Raw genomic sequence first — 12,384 nt, 5'->3', positions numbered from 1 at the left:
TTAACCCATTACCCCTTGTCCTTTCACTACAGTCCCTAACGAAGAGTCCCTCCCCATCATCCCTATAGGCCCCCTTCAGATACTGTAAAGCTGCTATGGGGTCTCCACGCAGGCTTCTCTTCTCCAGGCTGAACAGCCCCAACTTTCTCAGCCTGTCTTCACATGGGAGGTGCTCCAGTCCCCTGATCATTCTCGTGGCCCTCCTCTGCACTTGTTCCAACAGATCCATGTCCTTTTTATGTTGAGGACACCAGAACTGAACACAATACTCCAAGTGAGGTCTCACAAGAGCAGAGTAGAGGGGCAGGATGACCTCCTTCGGCCTCCTGGTCACACTCCTTTTGATGCAGCCCAGGATACGGTTGGCTTTCTGGGCTGCAAGCGCACACTGCTGGCTCATGTTCATTTTCTCATCGACCGGCACCCCCAAGTCCTTCTCCACAGGGCTGCTCTGAATCTCTTCTTTGTCCAAATCTTTTCATCCTACCTAGATTTTAGGATGAAGGCATTCCCTCCAAAGTGCATGTTTGTCACTAAAGTTGTATTTTGTGATAAACTTGCTGGCAGGAATGTTAAAACTACAGTAAATGTGTGTGAAGCTCTTTTAATTCTAATCAAAGAATCATAGAATACCAGGTTGGAAGGGACCTCAAGTGGAAAAATGCTTCTAAGGAATTTTATTATAGCCTCTGCTATTTTTTTGGTGAAAGTTACTGCTGAGAAGTTTTCCTTTAGCTGAGAACTTATTAAATTTTAGGAGTGGTGTTGTTGCAGCAGACATCCTGTACTTGCTGGATCAAATACTGTTGTGCTGTTTTGAGCGCAGCCAGATTGCGCCGTATGTAAGAACAGCTCCATTTTTCACATTACATGCTGAAATTGCTGAAGAAGTGAGTGCTGGAAACATATGCACCATGGTTGTGGGGAAATGATAAAATTATCATTTGGGTACGATCATAGTCATCAGTCTTTTGGGGTAGGTGCTCTGAGCCTGAAATATGTGGTGTTTTTCTTACTAGAAATCGCCAATATGGTAACACTACCATCATCACCATTACTACTATTCCCCCTGGTTCGTATTATGAGCTCTGGAAAGGTAGGATAGAATAACATCACAAAGACGCCAGGATGTAATTTATAAGTAATTTACCAAGAGTTCTGGGGAATCCAGTGACACTTCTGGGAGTCATAAAAAGAAGTAAAATTAAACTTTTGGATTTTACAAAACCAATGAAGTGCCAGCCTGACAGCTTCAGAGATTGAAATCTTTCTTGATGCACAGTGAAAGCAGCATGAAGTAGTTTTAAAAAGGGGATAAAGACAAAAACTCATTACAGTGAAACACTTGGTTATGATTATGGGAAGTAATTGATCCCAGCTTGGAGTCATAAACTTGCAATTCTTTTATGGGGTGTGAGCTGGACTTGGAGCAGATGGAGAAAGTGGTAGTTTGTATTTCACTTTGAAAAGGCAGGATGCATGCTCTGTTCAAATGGCCTGCAAATGGTGTTTGGGCAGTACGGCCTTTTTGTTGTTGTGCATTGCATCACTTGTAGCCTTGAGCAAGTGTTTTTAGAGCAAAGATCTCTTTTACATGTTTATTTGTGTGTTATTTTGAAATATTTCCCAAGTTTTCTATTTATATGAAATACGGTTGCAGTTAAAATCGGGTGTTGTGAGGCCTGTAAGCATGGCCCAGCACCACTGAAAACTGGTAGAAAACGTTTCATTTTGCCAACAGCAGTCTATAGAACTTGAAGGAGAATATTAGAGAAGTCCCAATTTTGTGACATTTTTTAAGGACAACAGGGCAGAGAAATGTGATCCATGTAGAAATACAGACGTGATTGCTGCTTTACCTTTCTACGGGTAGATATGAACTTTATTTCTTTGAGCAATGATGAAAACAGAAGGAATTTTGAGCAAGGAAAGTCTCAGCAACGATGAAAGGGAAACACTTGGTTTTGCTGATTTGCAGTCAGGAGCCAATTGAAACGTCACTTGTCACTAAGGGGATACATATTCTTTTTAGCCTTCCTGTTTTGTGCTAAATAAGCTCTTAAGTTTCAAGGAGAAAAGTACTGGTTTTTCCGTTTTCACACCAGAATAAACCCTGATAGGACTAACTGGTCCCCGTCGCCTGGTCTGCTCTCTTCTGCTGGTCCTATCTGGTGACCAAATCTGAACAGTCAACCCCCAATTCTACCTTGTAGAACAAATCTTTGCATTGCATTCAGAGAAAGGAAGATTTTTGTTAAGTTTGTGCTTGAACAGCCATGTTAAATCACTGAGGGGAGGTAGAAGAGGTGTTTTTATCCTGAGAGTTGAAGAAACAAAAAGTAGGAAGAGCTGAGAAGAGGGAGCTGGGCCACACATGGGGCTTTTGGGGTTGAATTGGAAATGACTTCTGACATAAGACTCCTTTCCTTATGTGGCCCTGTGAATTAATGAAAACTAGAGCAGAAGAAGATTTATCTTTTCTACTTGGTGCTCTCCAGCATCCCTTTTATTTGAAAACATTGAACATTGCTGCGTGGGTTGCACATTCAAGCAGCTGATGGGATAAAGGCAAGAATTGGTGTAATGGAGATTTCCAGGGGATATGGGTCTTTTTTGGACTTGATGCTGGGTCATCTAATGTTGGACAGATGACTTGGGACAAGAGGGTGGTGGGGCTGGAGGCAGGTTGGTGAGTGGTCAGCATATAGGCTGCTCTAAGGCTGTGGAATGCCTGAGGTCTGGCCAGCTTAGCAGATACAGCAGGACTAGGGAAGCATTTCACACACATGCATGAGTGTTTGTTTGCTCTTTCCCCCAAATAATTTTACCAAGCTGCCTGATGCTTAGAGTTAGCCTATGTATGGTTTTTAGAAGGGTACAGTGTTATTCTTATGCAGCTCAAGAAACATAATGTGCTCTAAGTAATTTGGGAGTCTTTAAAGTAGCTTTACAAGAGTCCATTTCATGGCTGTTTGGAAGGAATTTGTGTTTTCAGCCTCCAGGACATAGATGGACCCAAAGAAGCCCTTTGAAGCCCAGCTTTTTATTATTAGTTTTACAAGATCTTTCCACTGGAATCATTAAGAAGATGTAGTATCTGTGTAAATGTATCTGTTAGACCATTAGCTGTAGGCGACAGAAGGACCATACTCAAAATACTTAGTGCTTTTTCTTAACAAATTACTGTGCAAGTCAGTTGTTAAACAGCATTGTTTCATTTCCTGGTAGCTCTGTGCAGAAACATTAGGGTCTTGCTGCTTTCCTTAATAAGCAAATGAGCCCTCCCTGTGCAATAGCCCTGCTTGAAAAGGTCATCAGTGACTATACATCCATGGCCTCTATCAAAAGGGAGCTGTTGCCATGCAGAAGCAATGCCAATTCTTTATGTCATTAAAAAGGAATTTATTTTTTTTACTTTCTGATGACATTAAGTAATTCTCAGCAGTCCTTTAGCCACTGAAGAATGTGGAATGCTTTTCTAAGGGCAGCAGACTTGAGGTCCAGATTGCATTGGTGTTGGAGGCAGCACTTCTTGCGTCTTTGGTCAAGTAAAGACTGGAAAGGAAACTGGTAACTGTCTTCAAATATGTCAAGGGCTGCTTCAGAGCAGAAGGGAACAATCTGTTCTCCATGTGCATGGTGAACAACACAAGAAGCAGCAGGCTTAAATTACAGCAAGGAAGATTCAGCTTTGCTCTTTTGGAGCTGGTTTTCAAATGGGAAGGACTGTGAAGGTAGGGCATCACTGTCATGGAAGTAGCTGGACAGCTGGCCCATGAAATGTGCTTATGTGGAGAGCCAGAGCTTGTCCTGCTACTGCTACTGTCTCAGTCGTGCTGGCATGAACATGGCATAAGGAAAGGAAGGGAAAGTGAAGATGAAGTTTGCAGAGGTTAAGTGTGGTGGTCACACAAGGCCAGATGGGGTGTGAAGAAGTTGACACTTCCTACAGCTCCATTAAAGCAAATATTTAAGTAACACTGACACTCTCCCCTTCAAATCCTTCAATGCTCTCATTGCTCTGCCTGCTTCTTCTCTGCACTGGGTGAACAGTGAGCCTCAAGGGAGGGGCTGGAGAAAGGGCTTTCCAAAAGCACTGTGCCGACAGGTTATTTTATGTGGAAGATTGTATTTTGGTGAAAAGCACTGGGATCTTCACTTGCAGAGCTGAAACAGGGCCACAAAGATGGGGTAAAAGAAAGGAGGACAAGTCAAGGTGGGAAAGACTGGGAACAGCCTTAAGTTAATTATTGTGGTTCTTCACTGGGATATCAGTGAGAGCCTTGTCTTGTTAATAATTTGATTGGATTATTTTAGTCCCTAGGTGGAAGAACAAAGGTGCCCAGGACACTGTCTTCTTCCACATTCTCCATAGGGTAGACTGAGGGAAGACCCTGGTAGCTGAGGATGGCAGAAGAACCTATTGTCATCTCTGCACCTTCTCTTGGAGAAAGTGATTTTACTGAAAGACCAGAGCTTGTAAGGAGTCTGTGCTGATAAAGGCATTTTCTGCAGTATTCATGGCTGTTTTTTTCTATTCCTTTCTAATGATTTTAAGTCCTAGAAGCAACCATGGGCATGAATTAAAAGGCATGCTTCTTTGTAGAAGAAAAATGTGATATGACCTTTAATTCCTCTTAGGACTTAAAAAGATAAGACTCTTTACTCATATAGGGTTTATATAAAGATCTGAGCCTCAAGTTCCAGTGATGTCCAGAGAAAAGGCTGGTGCTCTGTGACTAAAAAAAGCTTTTGATTTAACTGTACATTTACTGTAATCTTAGGAAGGTTGGCTATGATAGTGTGACCGTGCCTTGGTTCGTGCTTGCGCCCCTTTCCAGCTGCTCACGATGCAGCCTGTGCTGATCAACCCTTTCCTAAAAATAAACAGTTCTAAATGTACAGACTCAAGCCTAACGTAAGACACCCAATCAGCTGGGGTGAGCCACAGCCCCGTGAATGTTTGTCTCACTGAAAAGACCATGAGGTGGATTTCATTTGTGTTACAAACAGCCATCCTGGGCGCCGTTTGTTTTGCAAACAGCAAATTTGAAGTGAGTAATTTCTGGAGAGCATACAGATATGCATAGCACGGGGAGGGCATGTTGCTAAAGAAAGTCCAGCCCATCGCTCTGGCTACAGTTTCCAGAAGCTCTCAGCCTTCTTTTTATGAATTGGCAGAAGCTCATTCCCATTAATCCATTAGTCATTAGCCGCGGAGGGCCAGGCATTTCGGAGCACACCGGCAGGCAGCTGGACTATGCTGTCGCTGCAAAGACCCAGCACACATGAATCAAAATAGTTGGGTGATGTCATGTCACGGTGCGAGCGTGCCCGGGACGCTGGCTGCCAGGAATTGTGCGTCCAGGGGTGGTTTCCTTTTACAGCCTTTTTAAAGGGTCATCATGCCGAGCTGCACATGACAGTTCCCTTCAAGAGAGCTTGTGGCTCCTTTGCATAGTTAGTATGTTTTAAATGAGGGAGCTTATCAGGTGGTTCCTGACCCTTTCCGCATGAACTGATCCACTGGGAAGCGTTGCTTCAGTCTCCAAGGCTTCTGACGGCTATCGGATAAGAGCTCTGTAGCTGCAAGCTGAGCAGACTTTGAACTTCTCCTATGTTCACAGATACTTTCAGGCAAGTTACTGGACACTGGAATTAAGGCTGGAAGCACCCGGCATGCAAGGTTTGGCAGCCTGCTGCAGAGCGGCTCTCCACGAAGACCACAGCCCAGTGCCTTGGAGCTGAACTGCCGGCAAGCTGGACTTCTTTTTGCAGCCACATGATCTTCCCGGAGCTTTGTTTTTTCACACCTGGGCTTTTGGTGTAGGTGACACCTTGCCCTGCCCCTCGTGCTGCCTTTTGTTCTTCAATCCCGGGCATGACCGACAGCTGCTGCCGCACGAGCGCATGTTTCATCTCATGAAGCGTTTTGGTAGCTTTAGAGGAAGCAAGAAGAGAAAGGAGCAGTGCAAAAGCTTGGAGAGATGCCAGTCTGATCCTCGTGGCCTGTTCGGTAGGGACCCTCTGCATGATCCACATGAAAAGGAGAGAGATTGGTATTTGGGAGAGGGCGGCAAGTGGGGCATAGCAAATAACTGAGCAATAATTTTGTGCTTCCCGGTTTCATTGACTGAATCATGCAGTTGCTGCATGGAGGTTATTTCTATGTTAGTTTTAACCAGAGATGAACACCTGAGCAGACACCTGTAACACATACCAAATATAACCTTTAGGAAAAGAGTGATGGTATGGGAAGCTTTACAGTAAACACTAGGGAATACATTCAAAAGGGGCTATTGACTAATGTTACTTTAATTGAAGGATAGTAACTAAATGCTATGTTAGGGCTAACACTGTATATTGAAAGATTAATTTGAAGTAGAGAAAAACTGAATATCAATGATAACTAATGCATTAAAACCCATATCTTACTGATACTGCAGTTATCGATATGATTGTGTTTGAATTCCAAACAGGGACTGTTCTCCATTTATCAAAAGCTTTTCCTGGTAACTAAGTATTAACTCCAGTACAGGCGCCGAGCTGTTTGTTTTGGAGAGTATCTGTCTGTGTATCATATGGGGATCAGCTGGCCACAACCTCACAAGAGCTTTTACAAATGGATCTGGCTGGTTTTCTTAAGAATAGTGGAGAAATATAATGTTTAATGCATTTTATGATATAGACTAATAGTAGCTGGTTTACAATTCCAGTTTACAACTCTGGTTCCTCAATGACCATGAGTGCTGCTGAGAGATTCTGTCCTGTGACTAAGAAGTTTAAAACTGATGTTATACTGAATCAGCCACATAAGGCACCATTTAGAGAGGCTGACTTGTACAAAGAGTAGGCAAGGCTCTTTTTTACTCTCTATCAGTCAGGAGTCACAGTGTTAAGTCCAGCAGAATGACAAATGAGTAGTGTTGGAGCTTATGGATGGTGTGGATACGTACATACAGATTTAGCAATGGGGGGTTGCAATTGATGGATGAGTGGCTGCCCAGAAAGCTTGTTTTTCTATCATTTAATGTTTTGCAAGTTATTTAGTGGACATCTGTGTTGTTTTTAAGGTGTCTTTCTTGCAGATGCTTTTCCCTTTGTTCCTGTTTTGTACAGTTAAGTGTTTTTAAATCTAAGGTACCGCGCCTTGTTCTGCATTCCCCTAAATCCATTCCACCAAACCCACCTGAGGGTTTCTGCTGGAGTGGTAATAACGGTGATGTGAATGAGACATGACCCGGGTCTTTCAAGTTTAACAGTGTCAGCAAGATGCAAAAGACCAGTAACAGAGTTTATGTAAAGTTTATTCCCAAATTTCTAATTAAACCCCCTAAATTCTCACCTGGCCACAAACACATGTGTGATCTGTTGATTGAGTGATTAATGGCACTTTGAGGCACTAATTCACCCTCTTGTGGTTTCATTAGTGAGATGTGAATAGCCAATACTTGCAAAAGGATTTGCTGCTGGAAGCACCAAACATAGTGCTGTAACTCTGATTCCTCGAAGTCTAACTCTAAACCCCTCCCTTATCTTCCTCCATAGAGAAAATAATTTATCCTGCACCAAGAGCACTGGCTATATAAACTGTAATGTTTGTGACAGAGTTATAAATAATAGTTAGAAGGGTAATGCCAGAAATGCCAGAAAATATGCTCCTTCTTATCCTCATTCCCATTAATCCAGCTCTGTAACTGACTCCAGTGGCACACAGTGAGCATTGGGCAGAGTTTTCTGCACAGTATTTACTCTACATACTTTGCAAATGCCATTCTTGTAAGAACGTGACCAGGTCAGCTCCCTGCATCGCATTTCCATCATGATCAGAGAGCTACCAAGTCACAAGAGTCAAAAAAGCAAATGAGTTGTGTCTGCCTGCCTTGGACACTGCTGCAGGGATTGCCTCTGCCATCCCAGCAGAGTCTGGATTCCTTCTGGGAAACAGGTTACACACTTGCAAATGCTTTTATTCCCCCCAAATGGCCTTACTTATTTGCAGGGCAAAGTAAAACCAAAAGCTTTGCATTATTTATTTGTGTTACTTTCCAGATTTAATCAGTATCTCATAGCCATTAGGCTTTAATAAACACTTTCTGGGCAGCTTTCAAGTCAACTGTCAGTGCTCAGCACATTTTGTGATCAGTATTAGTGGTGTGCAGGAGCGCTAGAAACAACCAGACTTGGTGGCTCATCACACACTGATGGATGCCAATTAGTTGCTGTCTACCATCAGGGATGAGAAATGAATGACAACAATCCAGCATGGGCTTTCCCACCCGCCATACTGTCACTGCAGCCTCGCTACAGCTGAATGAGCTCAGATTGTATTTGGGAAAGGGGTGGAAAAGGAAAGAAGTCCCCTGATGACCCAGAAAAGGGGTGCTCTGTCACCTGGCCTCATTGAGTCAAGAATTTCTGATTTTTCATGGCCATGCCTGTAAGTGTTTTAAGGAAGACTCCTCTGGTCACTGAAAATAGGGTTGGGCCATTGCAGCTTCTTGTACTCGTAGGGTTAGATAGCATCAGGCCACTGCAACTGAAGTTATCAAGTAGTACATTCTTCTGTGTATCAATTGAGCTGAACCCTATCCTTCCTCTGAAATGATGAAGAGGTTCACATCCTGGTAGAGAAGTGGAGGGTGGCATTACCAAGGACGTGCATCTCTAATTCCCTGGGGTTGAAGCCTTACAAGTCCTTTTATGCCAAGTAAACAGCAAGAAAAGACCTAAGCATGGCCAAACAGAAGCAGAGAGCACACAGAGAGGGGAAATGGTAAAGTGTGAATGAGCATCAGGAACAAATGAGGACAAGGAGAGTTGTGGGGTGAAGGCAGCTTTGCTCCAGGAGAGGAGCAGACAACAGAGAGACCTTGAAGCTTGAGCTATGCACCAAACAGCAGGGAAGCTGAGTTAAGCAATATGATTTTAGCAGGGCTGAGGATGAGGATTACCTAAAACTTCTCCAGCCTCTGGGTCACCACCACAGTTTCTTCCTTCCTCTTGCAGCTGCTGTTTCCCTGTGCAGGGTTGCTGGCAGCTTCTCTGCCTGCAGCTCTTGCTGCAGCCTGGTGTGTTGTAAATAGATAGGCTCTGTGGCATTTCTGCAGCAGACAACGTTTTGGCCCCAGTGAGACTTAATTGCAGTGGCCTTTAAAGGACACCATTTATTCCATGAAGGATTGAATGACACATGCAAAAGGTATAATGTTAAAAGTGCTTCTTCCCTACGTATGGTATGAGTGCCCAGTGAAGGAACTGCTTTGCAGCACATGTGGCTGCCATGACCCTAGCGCTGCCTTGTGCTCAGGCATTTAGCCTCAAAGCACGTCCTTTTGGAGGCTTTTAGAGGCACTAAAGTGCCAAGGAGCTTCTCCTTGCCCATGCTTCTCCTCTTGGGATTTGTTGCTGTGGATTTTAATCAACAGGGGCCAATGCTGAGCCCCAGAAAGCCAGGTCCGAGGGACTCCAAGCAAACCTCAGTGCTTCCCCTTGGTCCCTCACCTGTCCCACCTCAGTAGCAGCCTTGATGATAATTTCCCTGCCAGCTGTTGTAATGAAGAGCAACTAAATTAGCACTAAATGAGGAGTAAGCCTGCTGAATGACTGAGACCCAAATACATACATGGCAAACATGCTTCCACCCGCCACGTGCACAGATCACGTGAAGGGCAGGGGCTTGTTCCCAAGTCGCTCTGTAACCTGCTGTAGCCACACTGGCAGCACTCAGAGCACATGTTTTATCTCATGTCTCTGCAACTGCTGTGGGATGGAGGACTTCTGAGGCTGTAGAGCAGACCTGGGAGGTGCTGTATTTTACAGTATCTCCAAATACTCAACCCAAGGGGAAATGGGGGTATGGGTTGTGTGTCCAGCAAAGAAATCATACTCTTCCTTCCTGACAGCAGGGATGTGGCAACTGCATCAGTGATCACAATGAGGAGCTAATGTGCCATAGGCTGAAACCAGCTCAGACAACAGTCCATGGGCAAGGTCCAAATAGCAGGTGGTTCACAACCTCTCCAAGTGCAAACGGAAACCCAGGGGATTCTTCAGCCTGGCTCACATCACCATTTATTGGCACAAGCCACGTTGTGGATAGTTGCAATGAAAATGTGTGGCAGTAGGACAGAGAAGTGACTACAATAGGAGACGGGATTTGATCTCCTGCCTCTCCAGGCTGGGGAGCTGCAGCTCATCTGGCACCTTGACCCAAAGCAGGTGATGCTGTTTGTGGGAGGAACGGAGCTGAGATGTTTATTTTTCTCATTCTGGTGGGAAGTTTGTGTTATGAGGCACCGGGGAAAAAATCAGGGTGGAAATGTTTCTGGAGAAATTGATGAGAGTGAGGGGGCTGCTGCACATTCCAGAGGCTGCCTTAAACGAACTGAAGGAGCAAAATCCTGTTGCTTCTGAAAAGCAGCTTAAAACCACCGGCAGCAGAGACCGGCCATGACAAACTGAGACCACTTTGGTTTGTTAATGATTTTCTCTGCTGGTTTTCATGCTCTGTTGACCTGACAGTGATTTTAGAAAATGTGCAGCCCTGGCTCATGAGTACTGATTAATCCTGTGCTACAGAGAGCTCTGAGACCTAGAAGCTGTGACGTTTCTGTGGCTGGTTGTCAGGAAGAAGAAAAGCAGTGATGAGCAAGATGAAAAGTTTGAGACTTTTTACTTTGCCATTTTCTGCTTCCTTATAGTCACTGTGCTGGTGTTTTCTGGCACATCCCAGCTTTCTATGCAGCTTCAAAGCATTCTGAATGGGGGGGGAAGGATTTTGCCCATGACAATAGAATCAGCAAGGTATTTTGAAGGTATTTTATATAATCTGGAAGAGGGCAGATTTAGATTAGATATCAGGAAGAAATTCTTCCCTCTGGGGATGATGACGCCTTGCACAGGTTGCCCAGAGAAGCTGTGGCTGCCCCATCCCTGGCAGTGTTCAAGGCCAGGCTGGACAGGGCTTGGAGCAACCTGGTCTAGTGAAAGGTGTCACTGCCTGTGGCAGGGGGTTCTAACCAGATGAGCGTTAAGGTCCCTTCAAACCCAAACCATTCTGTGATTTTATGATTTTCAAGCAGGTACCGGTAAAATGAGATAGAAATAAACCCCAGAAAACCTCCACTGATTTGGTGAAAATTCAGATAGAGGTTTACAGAGTGGTGTGCTTTGCCCTGGACTCTTTCCCTTGCTCCCTCCCCAGTGCAGAGCCCAGCGTCCTCCCTCTGCAGCCCTTAAAGAAGACGTAGACTTTTTGCCTGCGCAATGAATTGCCCGAGAATGCAAATCCTTCTCTATTTTCCAAGGAAGTTGTATCTGTCTGAAGGGCAGGCTGTACATGGGAAGGTACAGTATGTTCCCAAGGCACCAAATTACAGATCAGTGCTGCAAATGAATCTGCCCACCCACACTTCTTCCCAGTCCTGCTCCAAGCAGCTCTGTGCATCTCCTCGCAAAGTTTGATCAAAAAATAACTATATTACTATAAATGACTGAATTACTCAACACTGGCATACTGCTGTCAACAAAGTGGTGGGTGAGACCAGCAGGGCCAGCCTCCCGTTTGGCAGGCTGTTTTACAAACTACAGGTTTTGGGCAAGGAAAGCTCCCATGTGGGAGCTTATGGTCCTTGTTGGAGCTTGTGGGTGCATGTGTCTGTCCTCCAGGCACAGTAGCAGCAGACTTCAGTTTTTTGCGGTCTTAAGGACATTTTTCTTTTAATTCTGCTGCTATTCAATTGGTCTTATTTGATACAGCAGGATAAACGTTATTCCTGAAAGGCAGAGAGAAACTAAAAGCAGATCTTGGGACTGAACCTAGCTAAAGTTGTGAAATGCAAGTATGGGGAGGGTTCATTGAGTTCGAAAGGGAGAAAATAAGAAAGAAGGAAGCCAGGCACTGTGAGTGAAAGTGGATGCAGATGCTGCCTGCTTTTGAAACCAGATGATATTTATGTATTTATCAGGATTTCCTTCTTCTATCCTTCACTGTTATCTTCAGCTAACAGGTCACTTCTGATAAGTATCTAAGGCTGGAGCCTTATCCTGTAATATAATTAACTATCTGATTCATTTATGAGGTGAAAAGAAAACAATGTAGATAAGGCTTTCCTACATGATACTTCACTTTAGTGAACACAGTCTGGCGTGCGCTCATGGTGGATGCTGGAGGGTTACAACTGACGTACCAAAAATCACTGCGATTACTGATTTCTGTTCATCCTCTCACATCTCTATTGGACTGGATGGGAATAGTGTAGGGGTGATTTTTTTCCCCTCCTTCTTTCACTTGCACTTTTCAAGGGCTCTGACTTTCATAAGAATAACTGTATGAGAAGCTGTTACCCTACGCTGACTTTCTACTTGATTTGAATGGACTAA

The 12,384-nt window shown here is 44.3% G+C and overlaps 1 protein-coding gene across 7 annotated transcripts in view; it reads left to right on the top strand.

Annotated features, from left to right (window-relative positions):
• The window catches only part of PRKAG2 (protein kinase AMP-activated non-catalytic subunit gamma 2), a 217,887-nt gene that overhangs the window by 97,192 nt on the left and 108,311 nt on the right, over window positions 1-12,384 (top strand). The window contains exon 1 of one of the 7 annotated variants that reach the window (XM_061349049.1): window positions 5,419-6,016. The exons of the other annotated variants lie outside the window; for them this stretch is intronic. Coding sequence (XP_061205033.1) covers window positions 5,911-6,016 — 106 coding nt within the window. The 5' untranslated portion in view covers window positions 5,419-5,910. Of the gene's footprint in view, window positions 1-5,418; window positions 6,017-12,384 lie in introns of those variants that run through there. 7 annotated transcript variants of the gene reach the window in all.

This window comes from Neopsephotus bourkii, unplaced genomic scaffold (assembly GCF_033783945.1).
Source record: "Neopsephotus bourkii isolate Nb327-2 ecotype Australia unplaced genomic scaffold, CSIRO-AGI_Nbou_v1 NB_53, whole genome shotgun sequence".
Lineage (NCBI taxonomy): Eukaryota > Metazoa > Chordata > Aves > Psittaciformes > Psittacidae > Neopsephotus > Neopsephotus bourkii.
This window is presented reverse-complemented; position numbering and strand designations above follow the sequence as displayed.